Source organism: Balaenoptera ricei, chromosome 16, assembly GCF_028023285.1.
Source record: "Balaenoptera ricei isolate mBalRic1 chromosome 16, mBalRic1.hap2, whole genome shotgun sequence".
Lineage (NCBI taxonomy): Eukaryota > Metazoa > Chordata > Mammalia > Artiodactyla > Balaenopteridae > Balaenoptera > Balaenoptera ricei.
This window is the reverse complement of record NC_082654.1, coordinates 121,278,869-121,302,173: the sequence shown is the minus strand read 5'-3', so window position 1 is coordinate 121,302,173 and position 23,305 is coordinate 121,278,869. Positions and strand designations below refer to the sequence as shown.

General features: G+C 40.6%; 1 protein-coding gene across 6 annotated transcripts in view; it reads right to left on the bottom strand.

Annotated features, from left to right (window-relative positions):
• The window catches only part of REEP3 (receptor accessory protein 3), a 151,526-nt gene that overhangs the window by 30,987 nt on the left and 97,234 nt on the right, over window positions 1–23,305 (bottom strand). For 4 of the 6 annotated variants that reach the window (XM_059899601.1, XM_059899603.1, XM_059899602.1 and 1 more), the window contains one exon: window positions 18,460–18,572. In XM_059899601.1, the coding sequence (XP_059755584.1) occupies window positions 18,460–18,572 (113 nt within the window). Of the gene's footprint in view, window positions 1–8,803; window positions 8,863–18,062; window positions 18,097–18,459; window positions 18,573–23,305 lie in introns of those variants that run through there. The other 2 variants (XM_059899604.1, XM_059899605.1) reach the window with 2 other exon arrangements.

Here is a 23,305-nt window from a genome sequence, read left to right as displayed (position 1 = left end):
GTGTTGCTCAATGAAGCAGACAGAAGTTTTCTGTTTTGAGGGGAATGTAAATTGTGTTTGCATCCTAAATAGTTTGTATTATGTGGAACATGCTTCCATGGAGTCCAAACCACATCATGTGCATAATTAGTAATATTATAAATCAATCAGGCAGTCGGCATGTATGTGTGCAAAATTGCCAAGGAAGAGACAACATCTTTATCCTCAAAAAATGTATAACTTAGTGAAGAGGAGGGGAAAGAAGATGAGCCCTGCCAGCCAAGTGAAGTACCAGGCTGGTCAACTCATTGAGCTTGTATTTGATGCTAGTTTCCTCCATGCTACCCACTCTATCGCTCAGACATGAACTAGGCAGCATTTGGAGAATTCGGAGAAATAGCATCTATAGGTTTATTTGACACATCAGTTCCATTTATACTGTATCTCTGAGGAAGGGGAATTAATTTAACCAAGGAAAGAAATATTTTGATGCCCTTACCCATCAAATAAACTGATTTTCTGCCAAGTGAGTGTGCTCATGGGCCAAGAGTGAACATTACAATCAGGAAACCAGCAAAGGACAAGATGACACGGGGCTCATTTTATAGGCTTTGTGTTTGATTAATAACACTGTCAGAGATTTAAAAAGAAAAGAATTGTACTAAAATGATGTCATCTACTTACAGAAAAAAAACTACACTATAACATACCTGGGGTAATATCAAGGTTACAGATGACAAAACAGATACAGTATTCCAGCTTAAAAAAGAAAATTCATCATCTTATTCTTTCCTTAATTACCTTACTTTTGTGATCAAAGTTTGAAGCTATTCTATTTCATGTTTGTGAAAAATTTCTGCAAATGGTTATAATTGCTTACAACTTCACTTGAGGCGGATGAAACTTTCAAATAAAAAAGTGAATTTATTATGTTCATTAATTCATTTAACAAATATTGATTGCAAGCCTACTATGAGCTACACTGTGCTATGAAGAGTAATACAGGGTCTCTGCCCTCACAGACATCCCAATCCAGTGGGGGGGAGGGACAGTAAACAAGTCAGAGAATTCCCTGGTGGTCCAGTGGTTAGGACTCCGTGCTTTCACTGCTGAAGGAGCAGTCATCCCTGGTCGGGGAACTAGGATCCCACAAGCCACGTAGCATGGCCAAAAAAAGAAAAAAAGTCAAAAACCCAATAAAAAACAGATTATTAATGAAATACAGTGAAGAAAGTAAACATGGACTTTGAGAGAGAATAATGGAGGGACCTGCTCTAGATGGGGGCATCAGGGAAGTACCTTTTGAAAATGTGACACCTTAGCCGAAATCTAAGTGATGAGGAGCAAGTCTCATTGAAAACCAAGGAGAGAGTTATTTATGCAGAAAGAACTATACACGCAAAGATCCTAATGCAGACAATAGCTTTAGTAACTGACAGAAGGACAGATGACTAGCATGAAGGAGCAAGGGAGACAGTGGCAAGAAAACTGAGGAATAGCAGAGGTATATCACATTTAGAGCCCTTGGCCGTGGTAAGGTGTTTGAATTTTTTTCCTAATGACAGACATCAGAGGTGTTTAAGCAGAAGATGATACTTTCTGATGTGTTTAGTGTGTGTGTGTATGTGTGTGTGTGTGTATATATACTTGATTTCATCTTTAACTAAGAAAAATCCAGGTTTCCTACAATAAGTGTCAAATATCAGAGGGTTATCAACATTGGTGTGACTCAAATGTAAATAAGATTTCTTTCTTGCCTGATTTAATCCTTAACTATTTGTGGAACCCCAAAGTCAGGCAGATGCTATGCTATCAAAGGAGAATAGAGATGTAGCACAGAGGCTGCCACTAGAACAATCTAGGAAAAAGGCATTTGGACCTAGGTCTTTTCCAGACTGGCCTGGAAACAGACATCTAGACTGAGGTGACATCATTAAAGCTTGGTGCCACATTGGAAAGCCACTCCATGGCTCCAAACCTTATGAAGTCACTTACTCTTCCAAGGATCTTTCATTATGGGCACGGAAGGCTGTAGAGTCACAGAAACATATTACCTCAGGGTTAGAAAGAAACTTAGAGCAGTGTTTTTCAAACAAAGATCACCCGGAGCTCTTGTTAAAATGGAGAATGTGATTAAAGTGGGACATGAAATTTTGTACTTCTAACAAGCTCCCATGTGGACATTTACGCTGTGAGTACAAAATCAAGCTATTGTGTTCCGCCCTTCTTTGTCCCATTCCCTCCACTGTCCAACCCTGAGTCCCTTAGGTTAAGTTCCATGAACTTGTATCTCCTTGTGGATCTCACTAGGGATCTCCCATTGTATCAAATAGATATTGAGGGTGTAGTGGGCACTCAATACATTTTTTGGTCAGTGAACGGGTGAGTGGATGATGAACACCCCTAAGAAATATTTATCAGCCTCTGATGAAGACCTTCCAATCTCAGGATTATCAACAAAGAAAGCATTTTTAGGGGACAGTTTTGACCGTTGGAAATTCCTTATGTATAGTAGCCAGCATCTGTTTCTCTATGATTGAGATCATTGGTCCTAGATCTGTCCTTTGGAGAAACACACGGCAGCCTTCTCTTTGACACAATTGGGACTGGTAGTGGCTAAGTTAACAATAAAAAATCATTTGAAGCAAAGGGTCATGTTTTCAAAAGATACCTCCATTAAACATTTTATTTTAACTTAAAACATACGCATGTGCATTCATTTACCAATCTTCTAAGTAAATGCAAGGCTGGGAACACAGATCCTTTGATGATCTTTATCAGTTTATATTGTCTGTCAGCATAAACCACACCTATAATAACACATCAAACACATGTGAAACATTGCTGGAATGAGAGGAAAGTGCATTGAGGGGGAGAAATAAAAACCTGGCCTGGACCAGTCAGCAAAATATGGCTCACTTCTAGCAAAGTCATTGTATTGGATGAGGTAGAGCGAAAGCTGCAGAGAGCAAAAAACACCTGGAAGCAGTGGCCACCCAGGCCTGTAGTGGAGCTCTCTCTTTACATATATTAAGTCAAGGTGATCTGTTGCCTGTATTAGTGAGGAAAGCACTCACAATATTTTCAGATGGTCCTACCCATATCATAAGTACTAATCAAAATATAAACATAATCCCGAAGCTCCTAAAAATCAGGTCAATATAAAGTACTGGTCAGTTTTCCTTTCATCTAATAAGACATTTCAAGATGTACCAATTCATGGAAGGCTCAGACACTTCTTAGATTTCCATTTTGAAACTCAAGTTTCATTATATTCGCTAATAAATTAATCTGTCCTAAAATGGCTCTTTTCCTTGAATTTTTAGATTATGTTTTCCTTTTATAATTCTTCAAAAAGAGTTCATCTACCCAAACACTCAGCTTAAAACTTAAAGACTAGGGCTTCCCTGGTGGCGCAGTGGTTGAGAATCTGCCTGCCAATGCAGGGCACAGGGGTTCGAGCCCTGGTCTGGGAAGATCCCACATGCCGCGGAGCAACTGGGCCCGTGAGCCACAACTACTGAGCCTGCGCGTCTGGAGCCTGTGCTCCGCAACAAGAGAGGCCGCGACGGTGAGAGGCCCGCGCACCGCGATGAGGAGTGGCCCCCGCTCACCACAACTAGAGAAAGCCCTCGCACAGAAACGAAGACCCAACACAGCCAAAAATAATAATAATAAATAAATAAATAAAAATTAAAAACAAACAAAAAAAACCCTTAAAGACTGAAAAGGTATTTTCGAGTATGTACTTGTTCTTAAAAATATAGTGATATATTTTATTTAACAGGTAGCACCAACCCCAAAATACTCATCCTCACATGAAGAATTTAATGATGGCTTATATTTTTACAGTACAGTGTGCTTTCACATTCATTAGCTTGCTTAAGTCTTAAAGCAACTGTGGGAGGTCGTTGGTATCGTTTCCGTTTTGAAAAGACAAAATGAAACTCAGAGGTGGTCAGTGTATTGTAATATATACAGGGCACCCGGTGGGAAAGTTGCAAAACTAGGGCTGGCAGGAACCTGGTCTTTCCAGTCTTTTGGCCTTTTTTAAATCTCCCAGTTGTATCAACCAATGCCAAAGAGCAATAAATGGGGTTTCTGCCCTTTTCACCACATGGCTCTGTGATGCCCAAATGTTTTGACAAGTTCAAATAATGTTATTATTTATTTGAGTAAAGACTCTTCCTCCTTCCAAAAGTGTGTTAAAGCGCTCCGAGATTAAACTAAAATCAAATTACTTGAGAAGTCTTTTTTTTTTTTAATATTTTGTTTTAGAATTTTATAATATATTGGGAAGTAGTTCTAGATAATATTCACAGTGTTTTGAAACTAGGATGGAAAAATCCCTGATGTTGATTTAGCTTTAGGGATTGGCATCATTGAAGCATGTCATTGTTACTGGCTTACGGTAAATAATCATCTCTTCATTTTGTTATAGCAGAATATACATTAAATTTAAAAGGCAATTTAGCTGAAGAAGCAGGAGAGGGGTAAGAATAACCACAGGATGGAAGTCTCAGAGCAGGGAGGATGAATAGGTAGGAAATTAGGGGGGGAAAATTGTACCACCTCAGATTTCAGAGAAATGGAATTTAGAAAGATGTAATATAAGCAAAGGGCAACAGAATTGTGTGGCTATTTTAAATGATAACTAGGAGAATTCCTACTGGGACTAACTCTGCACAGAATCCATTCCCACCTGCATAATCCAAGAAAGACTAATTACTCAGAGTGACTTCAATCGAAAGGGTCACAGTCAATAAATGAGGAGCCACTGTGTCTTTAGCATTATATGAAGCCCAGGTCATGCTATCCCCATCACCAGATTGTGAACACTGGATGCTTCTTACTCCAAGATCCAAGTCTTGATGTTTTCTATTCTAAGCTGAAGGAGAGACTGATTTCTGTCGAAGACTGAAAAAGATGACCACAAATTCTTTGAGCTCCTCTCATCAAGAGGTGGGGTCCGTTCCTCCACCCCTTAACTCTGGGCTGCCTTTGCTGGTGCTTTGGCCAACAGAATGTGGCCGAAGTGCTACTTCCAAGGCTAGGCCTGAACGGAGGTGCCCCAGCAGCCAGCCAGCACCAGGCGCCAAGGGCGTGAATAAGGCCGTCCTGGACCTCCCTGCTCAGCCAGCCTGTGCTGAATGAAGCCACGTGAGCAAGCCTTGCCCATATAAATGTTAGAAATAATAAATCGTTGTTAAGCCAAAAAAAAAAAAAAAAATTTTAAGGGCAATTAAAAAGCAAACTATACTACACGTTTTACTTAGGTCAGTGGATAAATAAGGACCACAAACAGGGAAAAAAAAAAAGTAATTTCAGCAACGCTGAATCATACTCTGATTTGGATCGGTCTTCGGTCACAACTTTAATGACCTTTCTTAACACTCAAATTGGGAAATTCAAAATTCGGAAGGAAAAATGTAAGAGCAAACCTATGACTCATTTAGTGTAAATCTGGTTTACATTTATTCCACCTAAGGGAAGTTTCATTATTAATATGGTCAAAAGAGCTGGTCCTAGCTTCAGATCTTTTCTGTTTATAAAGCATATTCCTCATATTTTTAGTTATAAGAAAACTATAACCCCTAATTGTACATATAATCCCTGGAGAGAGAATTCAACCATCAATTCAACCATCTTATCTCACTCAAAATAAAGAGTGAGGTAAGAAAGGCCTGAGAAATTCATATTTTACCAGAAGCTTTTAGGTTCCTCTCTCAGTTACTATACATGTCATTTTCTCTGTAATGTGGACATACTTGTTGAGATTTTCATGACTCATATAACTTTGTTTTTGGTCAAGATGACCTTCTGGCCCTGCAGCCCCCAAAACAAGAAGCATAAAGTCATATGCCCTTAAATCTTTTTTAAAAAGAACACACCGTTCATGTTTGACGAAAGATCTACATCTACCATCATTTTCATGTTGTTTCTTTGTTTATCGTACACACTCAGAGCTTGTCTTTCTTTTTTTACTTATAATGCTACAGATTGATTCCTACCCGGACTCACACCCATCATTCTACCAGTGGTTTCTATCCCCTGGGGGATTAAGGTTTGGCTTGTTTAAAAGGTTAATGCCCTGCAAAACATATCCATACATGTCTTCTCACCGAACACCATTGACTGTAGGGCAACAAAAAACTAAGATGAATATTGTAATGCGTAAACTGTAATTAAACCTACTTCAATGTTCTAAGATCACAGGTTTTCCTTATAGTGATCTGAACTAAACAGAATGAGTCTACGCCCACTTCCAAGTCTAAATGAGAGTGCAAGGAAAAAGGCGATGTAGATATTGGTGGCACATTATTCAGGGCCCTTTGATTAAAACTGGGAAGGAGGTGGGCTCTCTCTGGTACTCACACCTCAGATGCTCCGTGACATGGTGCAGTCTGCTGGCTTCCTGGGATACTGCACTGCTTGTTGAATGGAAAATGGAAAGGAGAGAACTACAAGAGTGAGAATGAGGTCCCCAGTTAGAAGGCTCTTGCTTTGTTCAAGTAGAGATGACTTTGTTTACAGTTGTGGTGGTCATGGTGGTCATGGTGGAGATGGAAAAGAGTGGAAGAACTTGAGATAGATTTTGGAGGAGAATTGATAAAATGTACTGATGAATTAGATTTAGGGGCTGAGGAAAAGGAGAATTCAAGGACATTCTCTAGGTTATTTGCCTGAGCTGCTGGGCGGATGGTGGTGGTGGGTAGCATTTATTAAGATGGGAGAAGCAGGCTTTGAGTATTAAAGGGGTGGAAATTAAGAGTTCTGTTTTAGACATGACATATTTAAGATACCTATTAGCCTTCCAACTGGAGATTAGAGTTGGAATTTGGGTCTGGGGAGTCACATATTTTGAGCATGTAGCCCTCTCAGCACCCAAAGCCTTTGACACAAGATGTACCCATGGATCTGGCAGAGCTGATATATCAGGAGAGAACCCTTTCTCACACATGAGTGCTTGAAGTATAGACACCACAGTTGATATATCCCATTGCTGGCTGAGCCTACTTGCCTTTAAATCACACAACCACTTTAACACTTGGCTTGGAATTCTGAGGGTGGATCAGCCCCGTTTCAGAGGGTGGAGGAGGCAACTAGGTGGATCGTTCAGGTTTCTCTGATTGAGGCTCTGAGTTTAAATGACCTTGGAGGATTTGGATTTTCCATATTGAATCTCTTTCAGCTATCATGGCATTTCTGTTCCTCTGGAGAAAGGTGAGGAGAGCTGTCAGGCCTCTCTCACTGCACATGTTTGATTCATGACAATTTAAATGACTGGAATTCACACATCAGACAACAACTTCTCCAAGATCATCCCCAATGAGCCTCACCTCCTTGTATTTATGTCTTTGGGTAGTCTCCTCCCACACTGAATCAGGGCTGAGGGCTGCTCTGAGTTACCAATAGGTGAAGATGAGTGACTTCTAAAGCTAGGTCATAATGGCATTGAAGCTTCCACCTTGTTCTCTTGGGTTGTTCACTCTGGGGGAAGCCAGTTGCCAAACTCTGAGAACACTCAAGTGGCCCTGGAGAGTTCACAGGGAAAGGAACTGAGGTCTCCCACCAACAGCAAGCACCACCTTACCAGCCACTTGGAAGTGGATCCCCCATCCTCAGTCAAGCCTTCAGCTGACATCTCACTACAACCTCTTGAGAGTTACCCCAAGCCAGAACCACCTATCCAAACTGTTCCAGAATCCCTGACCTATAGAGAAACTGTGAAAGATAATACACAACTATTATATTAAGTTTTGGGGTGATTTGTTATGCAGCAATAGATAACATCCATTTCATCCTTTAAAAAGATAGCATTGTCGTTATGAGCAACATTATGACTAGAACTTGCTATTTTGTGATGTTAAAAACATGGAAAATAAATTCACCTGTAACTTTTCCAGAAGAGAAAAAGCCAAACAATCAACACACAGACTCTCTTAAATTCCAAGCTCCATGCTAAGAACCAACACAGCAGAAGTTGTGATTATTCGTGGATAAAGAATAACCTAAATTTATTAAATTGTGGTGTTTTAGGAACTCAGCCTGCATGACAAAAAAGGCACAAAAATATTTTGGATCTTTTGTTTTTATGTCACAAACAGTTCCAAAGTTCAGAGGAAGGAACTTTGGTGTTTCCTTTACACCAAAGCAAACTAAGCTGTGCTGTTTTATTTATCTGAGAATAGGAAGTTAGGCGATTTTGAATTCTGAATATTGGTCAGAATTATTCACAACAAATACTTCCTAGGATGTCCCTTCTAAGTAAAACCTGCCAGAAAGTAAATGTTTTTGTTTTTGTTTTTCTGGAAACTTGTCCACCTTTAACAGGAATCTGAGCTAATAGAGTTTATTAAATCTTAATCTCATTTTCTGTGCAAACATCCCCCAAACTTAAAATGTTACACTCTTCCGTACTCGCCTGGCTCTGCTGTTAACAGCTAGGTGTCTTTTCTTACTCACAACATAGTGTTTAAATGGCTAAACGCTGACACTCCCCTACCATTTTAATCAGTTTCTAGTTTCTTTTGCATCCATTATCTTATTTGAATCTTAAAAACACTCTGTAGGTGGGCAGCTCATTCCATTTAACAGATAAGAAAACAGGCCCAGAGAGGTTCTTCACCAGCCTCATTTCCTTGAACAATTTACCAAATTACTTTACCTCTCTGAGAAATGAGTGGGTTGGACTGCTTTCTGAAGTCTCTTCCAGTCCTAAAATTCTTTTATTCCAAGCAACTTTGGTGTGACCAAGTCCGTATGTGAGATACAGAAAGCACAGACATGGAGGTAGATGATCTAGATCTTTGTTCTAAGATTTGCCGCCCTTGAATACTTGAAGGAATCATTTAAACTTTCCGAATCTCAGTGGCCTTGTACCTAAAAGGAGGGTTAACAAGATACATCTGATAGAATGGCCAAATGAAATAAAATATGTAAGTCACTCATTGGCTCTGGGATGTTACTCACCCCCTGTCCCAGGTTCCCATGCATAAAATATGGAGAAGGGGCAGGAAGCAGGTTCACTTTTGGTAAAATACAGTGGATGCTGTCATACGACTCCAAGCCCCGCTTCGTGACTGCAGCACTCATTCCCCAGCCGCCTGGGGCTTTTTGGCTAACAGTTGGCGTCTTAGTCCCTCTAAAAATTGCTTGCAGCTGAAAGCAACTGCCCTACCCAAGGACACGTCCTCTTCGCAGGAAGCAGCTCATATCCAATGACTCTCATTTCAGGGCTGTAAAGGACAGGCCCTCTTGTCTCAATTTGGTAAAAATATGAAGTGCTATCCCAACTCCTGAGCTCCTTATGAGATTGGCTGAGCCCGCTGTTCTACGTATCGCAGTCCAACCTCTCTATCTGCCCAGTCTTGTTTCCTTCAATCCCTTGCAGATGCTGTTCCTGAGAGCACTTGCCCCCCAGAAACTTCTTGCATGCAAATTTCTATCTTAGAGTCTGTTTTCTGGGAACCCAACCATCCTCTTGTAACATGACGATAATAAGATAACAGATAAGAAAGTGCTTTGAAAACTGTAAAGTTATCAGCAGCTTTGGATACCATTTACCATAGCATAATGAAGATTAGCTAGAAAATACTGAACTGATGTGTATTTTTTTTTATTCCTCGCACAAATTGTGTTCCTCTGCAGCCTTTCTACCGTTATGGCCCCAGGGAAGGGAAAGGGCAAAGGTCACCTTGCCCAGAAGTAGGATATGATGTAAGAACAGAGCCTTCCAGCCAAGAAGGGAAATTCAGGGATAGTTTCAGTTTAGGGAGGGGAGAGATGAAAGGAGAGATTAGGGAAAGGCAGTTGAATGCTGGTGCCCACACTTTGCCCCTTGTGTGGTGGAATCTGTGTGGGGAGGTGATAGAAACATCCAGATAGAGTCAGGCTAGACTGAGAACCGTGGGGCTAGTGGCTGCCTCCTTTGGGAATAGGCAGCGGGAAGCTGTAAGGCAGAGGGAACTCCATTAGCTTTGTGTGGCTTAGAAGCAGTGGTCTAGCATCCGCAGAAAGAGCCCCATCATGCCCTGCCCGTGGCTGGTGGAAAACCAGCAATGCAGAAAGTCAGGCATGACCTCCCCCTGCTTCATCCATAGGAGGACAAGACCCTGAGGATAGGGATAGGCTAGCAGAAGCCCTGAGTTGGGAAGAAGAAGGAACTCTGTAAGACCATCAAAACACAGAAACCTGCTGAAAATATGACAAGCTGACTTCAGGGAGAAATCTTGATGAGATAATGCCAGCCAGGAAAAGGATTAAAAGATTGCACAGTAGTCATGGGGGCAGAAGAAAAATCATTGCCTGCCACAGTGTAGAAATAAATGTTTTCTTTATAAAAATCATTATTAAAAACATAGATTTATAAATAAATGTAAAGTGACATATGTTTTGGTTTGTGGTCTGCTTATATTTTATATTTTAGAGACGTTTACTTCACATCCTATTCCCTTTTTAACAGCATTAATGCCTTGGCCTTGCTATGTTCCAGTATATAATACATTCCTTATTTCTAGCTCTGATAGCTTTAGTTTTCTGGAAACTCTGTCTGTCATATTTTGCCATCTGTTGTATCTGATGGGAAGCTTAGTAGAACCCAGCATTAGTGATATCTAAGTTATAACTTGTTGACATTTCCATTGTGAGCTCTAATTTTTAATTGTTTATGCATAATTACGGTTTTATCTTACATTGGGCTGAAAGATGATAGAATTTCAGATAGCCTTTGTGAATGCTGACTTAGATTCATTATGTACATTACAAATTTTTTCTAAGAGCAGGGGAAAAATTGTAATCTGCTTTTGTAACTAAAAAATCTTGTTTCTTAAGTATAAGTAAGCTGGTAGTTAATGTGAATCAGATTATGTTTTGTTTTAAAAAAATATACTTTTGATAACTTAGATTTTAAAAATAATTACTTACATACAGTTTGAATCATTTAGATAAATTTGGAATACTAGTTGAGAATGTTATGCTTTGCTTTCTATAATTTATACCCTTTAATTGAAGGCTTAAGAGAAAAATGTAATGTGTGCAATGAAACATGACCAACATGCAGATTTTTTTCTAATTGAATGAAGTAAAATAATTAGAGTGCTTATCTAATGAACCATAAGTGGTTCTCTAATAAATCATTAGACAAGAGATGTCTTTCATTTACAAATGTGTTAATATTTTCTCAAGGAACAAGGACTGCCAGTCATTAAATAAAGACTAGTTAAATGTCCCAATATCCAGAATTATAACTATACCTTTCTAAGATCATTTTTGTGCGATGTTATTTGCACCCTAAAAGCTTTATCTAGCTCAAATTAAGCTTTATCTAGGTTCAAATTAAGTTTCAGAAAAGTTAAGATAGTATTGATTCTGTTTCGCTAATAGACCTGATGCAAGGGTTTTCATAATACTAATATGGATTCAATTTGATTTCATTGTTTCTTGAATTTTAGACTTTTAAAACTTAAATAATTACACAAGCTTTCACTATTTAGTAGCTTTTTTGTGTGTGTAGATATATTGATACAGCTTTAGTAAGGCTTAAGGATTTTTAAAGATCAGTTTTCTCTGGTATTGCTTTCAAAATCTAGTCTTGACCAAGTGATTTTTTTTTTTAAACACACAGCAATTTCATCAACTACTATGGACAGTCCATACTTGACAGGTTGGGAAAAAATATTAATTTGTGATGCTAATATGTCAATTTATTGATAATAAAAAAGTAAAAATGTTATATTGATATTTATAGAATCATAAAATAATTTTTTGTCAAGTCCTTAATATAGGGCAAATTTTGTATCTAGTTTTAGGCCATGATGTGGAAAGCAGCATATTATAATTGCCTTAAATTATCTCTCCCAATGTAATAGAACAAATGTTAATAGTTCCATTATGATTTTTAGACTAAGTTATTTATTGTTTATTTTTAAGCTATTTTATTCAAAACAAAGCAGGAAAATATCTTGAAAAGGGGTTAGGTTTACAGAGGGCTTTTTTAGCGTGCTATATTTCTGAAATGTAAACATACATTTTCAATGCATACTTAAGTAACAGTACAATAAAACAAAGAAATAAAAAATTGCAGTAAAGTTTGTGTTTTCAAATTGAACAATTTGAGTGGTCTTAACATGTATTTTTGGTTGAATATAAACTTCTATGTAGTAATTCTTGAAGTATAATTTTTATTTAATATATGCCTCTGAGAATTAAAAAAAAATTCATAGATAAAATGTGGCCAGAATGTACTCCAAAATGTTAACAGAAGTTTTCTCAAGGTAATTATTTTTATTTCCTTTTTAATACTTTTATATTTTCCAAATTTTCTATAATGAATGTATTAATTTTTGAGTCAGAAAAAAGAAAAAACAATAAATGCTAACAAAGAGATTGAGAGGAATGACCATCTGATTCTATTGGTAAAATAATCTTTAATAAGAAGACTGAAAAGCAGGCCAGGGGAGACAGTGGAATCTGACATACCATGGTATAAGGTTGGGAGAGCTCGTGAAAGATTTGGATCTGAAAGATCAGTCTAGGTACAATGTGAAGAATGAATTAGAAGGGAATAAGTGACAGGTGCGAAGTCCACTTAGTAGGCAGTTACAAGAATTTCAAGTAAAAATTATGGAGTCTTTGCTTATATTGAGACACAAACCTTGTGTTCCTTCTCAAATCCTCTCTTTCTTCTCTCTATCTAGATCAGAGCCTCATCTGTGCCAAGCTGCTGCTCTACTTTTGAAGTTGGTTGAAGTATCATACCTTGGGCATGGGATCTGCCCTCCTGAGAGCCAACACATGACCAGATGATAAACCCAGAAGCTGGGGGGCATTTAGTTCTCTGCTGAGTAAACCTTCACCAATGGCAAATGGAGCCAGGAGTGATGGCGGCAGGTACACTCCCCTCCCCTCTGCCATGGGCTAGTCCGAGATGTAGTTCCTCTGTAAGCCTTCCAGAGAAGTCCTGTGCCCGCTGAGTGATTTTTGGTGGTATCATTACACAACAGTAACTAGGGTGGTAGTACAGTGCATCTCACCAAGTCACATCTTCCCTTGCCTCATTCCCTCTTCCCCCCTCACTCTACCATTCTGGGCAGGTCCCTCCTAGCTAGAATACGTCATGCTCTGCTTTCTACAGTAGCTGGGCTTAGCCAGGCTTAGCAGGGCTTTCCCAACATCATGACAGGGGGAGTGAGTGGAGAGGTGAACAAAAATTCAAGGGTGCAAGGGTCAGGAGTGTATTTAAGCTGACTCCTAGGTTTCTAACTTGGACAATCAAGTGGCCAGCACTAGCACAATTCCTAACATATATTAAGCCTTCAGTCAATATTTATTGAAGGAATGGATGTATGAATGATGGTACTATTACTAAGGTAAAGACTACAGGAGGTATGTTTATTAATGTATCATATGTAGAATAATCTCAAGGAGATTTTAACAAAATATTAGCAGGGGGTGTTTCCAGTCCTTTCTTAAGAGGGCCTGATGCAGATATGTATGAATGAGTGATCAAGGTCTTGGAAAGAGTGGTGAAATGTTGAGCCTAGAAAGGTATTGACAGACTGTCTGCACTTCAAATAGCTTTTGTTCTTGTTGAATCTGAATGTGAACCTAGTCTGTTTTGCCCATGATTCACAGAGCAACCAGGCACAGTTAACATAGTGCTAAGTCCTGAACCTCTATTTCTCAGCTATTTTCATGAAAACCATAGAAAAACAGAGCTAAAGAGCCTTCCAGAGATTATCTGGCCCAGTTCCCCTGGTTCGGGGATGATTTGGCAAACAGGTTTACGAAAAGCACAGATATTTGTTTTTCTATAGAAGTGACTGACACTCAACTCCCAAATAACAATATTATGTTATAGAAAAGCTGGCCAAGAAAAGCTTACAAAACTAAAAAGTAAGGGACATCTTTTATTCAACTATCATAGAGTGGGTGACCCCCTGAAGGTGCAATTTCTTTTTTGCAAAGTTTGGGATATTTTTGGCCTAAATGGAATTTATGGCTAAGCATAAATGCTAGAGTAGAAATGGCTGTAAAATAATTATTGTTCTTGGTGCTAAAACTAAAATTACTGGCCTAAAACCATAATGAAAACTCCAGTGCCCATCAGAGTGGAGCAGTATCTTATGTTATAAAGTCATTGAGAAATGGGAAAATCAAGTACAGTCAAACATTTGACATATGTTTTCTTAAAAAATACTCATATATAGCTAACGATATTCCAGGCACTGTTCTAAGAATTTACAAATATTATTTATTTAATCCTTATTACAATCCTATTCAGGAGGCACGATTATTGGCCCTTTTCACAGATGAGGAAACTGAGGCACCAAAAGGGTAAGTAATTTGCTCAAGGTCACACACTAGTGTGGTGGATTCAGGATTCAAACTCATTTCCCAACTGCTTTGCATTTGAGCTCCATGCTGTTCAGACAAATCAGCTTATCTTTAAACACCCAGCACAGCACATTGATCATATGATGAAGAGCATAGAGGAACTGAGAGGAACTGAGGAGAGTACAGATTCATGTCTCCCATTTCATGTTTATTTCAGTACATACACTTGCTGTGTAAAATGGTAAACAGAATTAACCACACTATTTACATTGTTTTTTTCCTCTCTCTCTCTCCATCCCTCCCCCTACTGGGTGAGTGTAGTTTGATTCACATATTTATATGCATGTTGGATTAAACTCCATTTGAAGGGTTAGGTTGCATCATGGAGGAGGAACCATTGAGGAATAAGCTCATGAGGTTGGGGAAATATGAAATTTTTTTACGCTTATACTAATTGAGGGACAACTTATTTCCCCACTGCTGTTTCAGGTGTGAAATTTTTTATTCATCCATTTAACAAGCATTTTATTAGGTGCCTTTTACAAGAGAAGCACTGTTTTAGATTGGAGATTATCTGACTGTATCGATACTATGAATAGGATCGACGAAGTCCCTATCCGCACAGATCATACATTCTTAGAGGTAACACAAATAATAATCAAGTAAACAGGCAAACATTTAAGAGATCTGGTAAGAGATATGAAGGAAAATAAGCTAGGTTAATTGATTAGAGAATATCTATGGCTATGTTGCATCTATACTAGATGAGATGATCAGGGGGTCCTCTCTTAGGTGACATTTGAGCAGAGATCTGAATGAGATAAGGGGAAGTCATACAAAGATTTGGGGTTGAAGGCAGGGGAAACAGCAAATGCAAAGATCTTGAAGCAGGAATCTGCTTGACATTTTTTGAGGAACAGTGAGAAGGCTGGGCTGGTGTGACTGGAGAGGGAATGAGCAAGGAGAAAGTGACAGAGGATGAGGTGAGAGAATTAGACAGGAGCCAAATCATACGGGCCATTGTTAGGACTGTGGGTTTTATCCCAAGTGTGAGGGGAGACAATTAAGAGGATTTTGAGCAGGAAGAGTGAGCACATTTCATTTATATTTTAAAAGGACTGGCTGCTGTGTGGAGAATGAAGTGTAGGGTGGAGGAGTGGAAGCAGAGAGAATAATTAGGAGCTGACTGCAGTAGATTTGCCAAGAAATGTTATTTGGGCAAGCTGCTAGTGTAGGGGGAAGTGAGAAGGGATGGGGTTTGTGATATATCTATATCCATATCCACATCTGTAAATTAGGGCTGACAGGAGTGGCTGATAGATTGGATGTGGAGTGGGAGGGAGAGGAATCTAGGGTGATGGGATGGGGCGAGAGCTGCATTATTATTTGGAAAATATTTCTCAGGGAAGATGATGACAGAAAACTACATGGGAGACATTTTGAGGTAAAGTGGGATTAGAGCCCTGACCACAAGGGCCACCATTCTCCTCCTTCTGTCTTGAGGGACTTTCTTGGTAACATGACATGAGGCCCACAAGAGGGCACACTTCTCTCATCCAGTCAGCATCATGGATGCCTTCTGTTCCAGGCTCTTCCTCTGCTTAAAAGTCAGATCAGTCACGGCCAGAGGAAGAAAATTCTGCCTTTTTTGCAGGTAGTGGAAAAACTAACTTAAAGGAGGGATCCAACTGCCATTGCCCACAAGTCTTATTTTAGTGATAAACAGAGCCTATTCTCATTAACAGTAATAATAACAATTATGGAGCTCTTCCTATGCATTGCACTTTGTGTTAAGCAGTTGATTTGCACTATCATTAACTCTAAATCCTTACACCACCTCTATACTATAGGTACAAGTTAAATTTTAGGGATGGTGAAACCGAGGCGCCAGGCACCATGTGGTAGAGTAACTTGCCACAAAGCAATGGAAGAGCTATTATTTGAACATTGTACCCTGAGCACTTAACATCCTGTATGCTTCTGATTATTCTCAGTGAAGCTCAGCAATCTTTGGGAAAGGAAACGCTAAAACTTACTCAGTTTCAGCTGGTGACTAAGGTGGGACCAAAGGGCCTATTTACGTACTTCGCTCCAAATGGGGGAGATTCGCTGTAGGTTGAAGGCTGTGAATAGACATTTTATTTTGGTGGAGACTGTGTGATGACTACGGCTGTCAGATGGAAAAGGGCCAACATCTTTTAACATCATTTTCCTATTGGTTGTGATGATTTTTTTTTTTTTTCCTTTAGGATATTTCCTCCTCTGGTTTTGTAAACTGACACAAAACATTTGTGCAATGACCTGGGGTATCATGACAGCCTTAGATCAAAATCTAAGGACAACTTGGATGAAGGACAACTTTTAAAAAAGAACACGGTCTGCCCTCGCCTTGGTTAAACAAATCGAATGGAAACGATTTGTTCAGACTGGAGCATCCAACAGACGCAAGCTCTCTGAAACAGCCCTTGACGCTTTGGCAAACACCGTTGCTTAGCGAGACGTCAAAACTCCCGCGCGCAAACAAATGCAGGAGGGGCTCACCCGCCAGCACTAAGCGAAGCTCAGGTTTTGGAGAAAATCTAGAGGGCACGTGGAGCTCCTCCCTCTCCTGGTTAGGGGTGGCGTGAGGGGAGGGGGGAAGAGGAGAAAGGGCTCCCCGGCTAGCCTCATCTGGGATGACGCCGCTCGCCGTTCAGGGAAGGTGCAAGGGGGGCAGGGGCTAGTCGCCCCGCAGGAGAAAACCTCTGCGTCTCAGTGCAGGGCCAGGGGCAAGAAGGAGGGGGAACCCCGCCCTCAGTCCCCAGCAGGATCAGCGCGCCCCTCCCCCCAGGAAACGTGCCCGCCGGTCCCTCCCTCCTTCACCACCTCCTGGGGACTTGGGTTGTAAAAGCCCACGCAGCGGGGCGAACTTGGTGACCGGGCGGGGCGAGGCACTGGCACGGCCCCAGCACCCCTAACACCCGCCGCCCCTCTCCGTGTCCTGGCTCCAGCCTCCCTCCATCAGAGCAACACCCCTCCCCCAAACCCCCAGTACAACCATCCCGAACCGCGGCCTTAGCCACCCTCCCCAAACTCCAACCCCTCCGCACCGCCCGCCGGCCGGCCCTGCTCGCGCCCCTGGGGACGTCTCCCTAGTCTGGACCCCTGTTGTCTGGGCTACAGGGAGGAGCTGCAGCCGCGGTAGCCCCGCCCTTCGGGTGCTTGGACTACCCCAGCCCCTTGAACATCTGGGTGCGGGAGTTAGCGTTCCAGATGTGGCTCCTGGGCGGCCAGATGTGCGCGCTCCCCTTCCCCGCGCCTGGCGGCCGGCGAGTCTGGGCGGACGCCTGGGAGGGGCTGGGAGTTTTCCCTCAGAGCTGACTTAAGACTTAAAACCTCAGACCCCCCGGCTCCCCGCTTTAGCCTCCAAACGCTCCCGGAAGCACTGCCGAAAGGAAACGTTTCCAACCCAGCCCCTGCCCTGCTGCCGTGCAGCCCTCGGAGCTTCTCAAACCACCAGGGAGAGTCGAGTATCTCTACGGGACTCCCCAAAGAAAAGCCCTTATGTTTTGACCGCGCAATCCCGATCCGGGCCGTGGGACTCCAGGTGCACAGCCAGCAAACCCCAGCTGCGGAGGAAGAAGATGCAGTTGGCTTGAATTGGGGGCTTGCCCTATAAGCGCTCTTTGACCGGTTATGGATTCCATTTTTGATGTTGGAGGTCGTATTCCACCTGGTACGAGCAGTTCAGAGCGGGAGAAAAGCCAAGTGAACCTTGTGACTCAACCCCTTGGAATGTGCCTGGAATAATAAGGGGGACTTGAAAGGTTTTTATGGCCGAGGGGGTAGCTGGTGGAGACTAGGCTCCTGCGCCGGCAGTTGGCCGGCGGCCGAGGGGGGCAGTATTGCCTTTTGCAGTGCTGCAACGCCTGCACACAGGACAAAAATAGTCGGAGCATCTGGTTTAAATCAACCCAAAAGCATTTCTATCCGCTTAACCCACTGTCCTACGGAACCGACAGAACAGGACAAGCCAGATATAATCCCGGTACTCTTTTTAACACTCCAGTAATAGCTAAACCCAATCACATTTTACCCCTGGGATTTCTAAGTGTCCTAATGTACAACTGTCGGTATTTTATAGATGTTGCAAATTAAACTTACTTTTCTGAGGTTGTGTGTGGGCATATGCTCAAGCATTCACATTTGCAAGCAACACTCTGAATATGTTGCCTTTTTTTCTTTTTGGGTAATTGATGTTGTTGAACCGTGCAGCCCTAGAATAGTAAAAAGAAAAAAGTATCTGAGGCCAACATACGGGTTGCTTACGCTACTAAATATATAGCCGCATTTTCCTCCCTTAACGCCCTACTCAGAATTCCAAAGGCAAGTTGGAACAAAAGGAAAACGTGTCTGAGTGTAAAGAGAGGACTAGTGCCAAGAATTACAGTCACAGGGTAAATAACCTTGTTTTCTCTTTCATCAGTGGCCGCTACCAAACCCCGTTCTTGGAATGTGGCCAACAGTCTGTCTGGTGCAGGGTGCTGCTAATTAGAGAGAGACCATAAACCTCTCTGTCAAAGAGGGCATATGACCTTCCCTTCAAGTCTAAACAATAAAGCTGGAGAACTGCAGACTGCACTCTCCACGCTGGCTGCCCTGCGGATTCCCTAAATAGGAACAGGATGAAGGCCAGGCTTAAGAGGTTACCATAGCTCTGCTCTCACACTTTGAGGAATCGGTTACTCCACTTCCCAGTATAACTTGTTTCAATTACACTCTACGATCTATTTAGAGGAGAGCAGCTTGCAGAGAGAACTCATTGTCTAATCTAAATGAGGAAGCAATTATTACTTGCTGCAGTCTAATGTGCTTTGAGACTGTCAGGTCAAATATCAACCAGATCTCATGTAACTTTACTTTGCACCTTGGAAAATATAGCATTTTAATGACAGTTATTTATCCCTGCTTTTCTGAAATGCTTTTTTTTTTTCTTTCTATTAAGGGTTTTTTTTTTCCCCTCCTCAGATTTCAACAGTCTTTTCTAATTTTAGAATTTGTTATTCCAAGGTAAAGACCACAACCTCTTCTGTACACTGCTTAATGTTAAATACTTCAAACACTATTTTTGGCTTTTTTAATGGGCATCTTCTCAGAATATAGCAAAATAGAATTCCCCAAGTCTTCCTTTCATGTCTAATCTACCTCCCTGGGAGCGCCCTGCAAGCTTTAATTTTATACAACATGTTGTAAACTATAAATAATACAGTTCCACTTTCCTAGAACATATGGAAACTGTTGCCTGCTATATATCCCAACTGTACTTGCTTTCAGCTTAAAGATTGAATGCAGTTCATCTCCTGTGTAAAAAAGCATTTGGCCCTCTTCTGTGTTTTGTTAGTTAAAACCCAGTATGGAACAACACACGAAAATTCTTCTTGTTGTGAACAGAGCACATAAAAGGCTTTACAAGGTGTGGTTTGAAGAGAGAAGCCCTGGAGCAAATGCTGGTGGGAAGGTGAGGAAGGAAGGAAGGAAGGCACTTCCTGAGTGGGTACTCCTCCCGGTTGAGCGACATCCTCTCTTCAAATCTCTTCCTGTTTTTCTTAGCCAATAATTGATAGTAAATTTGGTCTTTATTTTTCCTATTCATTTAAAAAGCATCCTTTCTCTCCTTACTGAAGTGACCCTAAGAACCAAATCTACTATTACCTACAGATCACTCAAAAACTTCACTCCATTTTAATCTTCTGATAAATAATCTGAAATTTTTGTTAAACGCATAAACAGTTAAGAATCATTTCTATGTTAGCTGTTTAAGTATTCTATGATTGCAAAGATAACCAAGTGTAATAGAATTAACAACACAAGAATCGGAAACTACAATTATTGTGGTTGGGGGTTTGATTACTGTTGAGTGTCGGTGTCTCTACCTGTAAAATAGTGATACTTCCCAAAGTGTGGAAACAAACCAATATACAAATCTTAGTTATCACAACCTAACACAAGGGGCATCACAAGCCTTATAAGGTACAATTCTCCCTCTCCCAAATAAAGCATGTGCTGCAATATTCCCTTTCTTTGTAAGATAAACTAATAAAATTCAAGATTTGGAATTTTTACAAATTGAATTAGTCAAAAAACTTTATATTTTAGGGTAAACAGAGTTTCCTTTGGAACTTAATTTTAAGGATATTATGATGGTTAATATATACATATATATATAATATATATATATATATATATCAGCCAGATACTCTAACCTGGCTTCATCGACTCTTCTCACTCACCTTTTCTAAATTTCAGAATTAAACAATGCTTAGGGGACTTCCTGGTGGTGCAGTGGTTAAGAATCTGCCTGCCAGTGCAGGGGACACGGGTTCGAGCCCAGGCCGGGGAAGAGCCCACAAGCCGCATAGCAACTAAGCCCATGCGCCACAACTACTGAGCCTGCTCTCTAGAGCCTGTGCGCCACACTACTGAGCCCGTGAGCCACAACTACTGAAGCCCGGGTGCCTAGAGCCCGTGCTCTGCAACAAGAGAAGCCACCGCAATGAGAAGCCCGTGCACCGCAACCAAGAGTAGCCCCCGCTCGCTGCAGCTAGAGAAAGCCCACGCGCAGCAACGAAGACCCAAACAGCCAAATAAAAAAACCCAAAAAAACCAAAAAAATGCTTAGAAGAGAAAAACTTCTCTTCCAAGGCTGATGTGCAAAACCGTCTGCTCCTGCTTTTTTTTTTTTTTTTTAATAAATTGATTTATTCATTTACTTAACTTTTGGCTGCATTGGGTCTTTGCTGCTCTTCACAACCATCTCTTTTTGTACTTCCCAAAAATACAGTTGAAAAGATAAGAAACTATGGCACTCAAGGTTAAAAGTCACCTTGCAAAATTTGCAAGGCTACAAAAAATGTAGTAAAGTTTCAAGAAATTCTGCCTTAAATAACATTTACGCCCTGAGTACTCCAGGTGAAAGATGATGATGGCTTAAAATAGGGAAAATGAAGGGGAGGTGAGTTTAATGGTCAAATTCAGTATATATTTTGGAGAGAGCCGAAAGGACTTACTAATGTATCAGATGTAAGAGGTAAGGGAAAGAAGAGAACCAAGAATTAAAAAAAACCAAACAAACCATAAACCAAAACTTGCTTTGAGAGAAACCAAATAAATTATTCAATAACCTAGGAGAAATCAAAGCATAAATAATACTCAATCCGAACATTTGGTAACAATGAATTTGTTATTTTTAAAGCAAGAATTATTTTCCTTAAATTAATTGTTATGCTATCCTACTTGGACATAGGTTTTGTGCAGAGCTACCACACACAGTAGACACTCAAGGAATATTTTTGAATGAAAAAATTATTTGATTTGCACATAGTGCCAAAATACCATATTTTCCTTTTTTTCCCCTCTTTCCTCTTGTCCTTAATCTGGGATTCCCAGGTAAACTAAGAGTAAATGGGGTGATTTTCCTGCTTTTTTGAGCACAGCCTCTTAGTATCCTATACTTATGGACAGTTATCAATCTTGTGTGTTAAAATTTCAGTTCAAAGCATCGTCTTATAAAAAGCAATTTAGGGCTTCCCTGGTGGCGCAGTGGTTGAGAATCTGCCTGCCAATGCAGGGGACACGGGTTCTGGTTCTGGGAAGATCCCACGTGCCGCGGAGCAGCTGGGCCCGTGAGCCACAATTACTGAGCCTGCGCGTCTGGAGCCTGTGCTCCACAACAAGAGAGCCCGCGATGGTGAGAGGCCTGTGCACCGCGATGAAGAGTGGCCCCTGCTTGCCACAATTAGAGAACGCCCTCGCACAGAAACGAAGACCCAACACAGCCATAAATAAATAAATACACAAATACTTAAAAAAAAAAAAAAAGCAATTTAAAAAATGTTATTAAAACCAGACCATAAAGAGGGAGTTTCAAGAATAGAATACTGATGGGTAGGTAAAAGGCAGAATGTTTTCCAGGGAACAATGAATCACTCTCTGACATGATTTTTGTTCCATGAATCTCTTTCTGAAGAACAGTGAACCACTAAAAGGGAGAACAAAACACTGAAAAAAATGTTGCAGTTCATGTATTCATTGTATTCTTTTGAATATTTATTTAAATTTCTAACTTCTTTGGATCAACACAAGGATATGTATCCTAATAAAAGTGAAAATATAACTCCATTTGGAAATACTTTAAAACATTATATATCATAATGAAGTCACACAAAGAAACTTTTTTAAACACAGGCTTTCTCTTTAAAGTTTAAATGTGAGACAGACAGACATCTGACTTTAAAACAGATGGAACCCCAGAACATTTCCAGGATACATAAAATTGAATTTTGTGTTATATTTTATGTCTGAGACAGCTAACAATATAAATTGATGGCTAGGGTTTCTGTACTGGTTGTTTTTTCCTATCTTCTTTTTCTAACATTCAATTTAACAGTTGTTTCTTTTGTAATCCTATGGATGAGCATTCCAGAATGTATGATTTTTTTCAGTTATACATATATATATATTTTCAGATTATTTTCCACTATAGGTTATTACAAGATATTGAATATAGTTCCCTGTGCTATACAGTAAATTCTTGTTACTTATCTATTTTATTTTATTTATTCATTTTTTAAAATTTATTATTTATTTATTTTTGGCTGTGTTGGTCTTTGTTGCTGTGCACGGTCTTTCTCTAGTTGTGGCGAGCGGGGGCTACTCTTCATTGCGCTGCACGGCCTTCTCATCGTGGTGGCTTCACTTGTTACAGTGCACAGGCTCTAGGCACGGGCTTCAGTAGTTGTGGCACACAGGCTCAGTAGATGTGGCTCACTGGCTCTAGAGTGCAGGCTCAGTAGTTGTGGCGCACGGGCTTAGTTGCTCCGCGGCATGTGGGATCTTCCTGGACCAGGGCTCGAACCTGTGTCCCCTGCATTGGGAGGCGGATTCTTAACCACTGTGCCACCGGGGAAGGTCCTCTATTTTATGTATAGTAGTTTGTATCTGTTAATCCCAT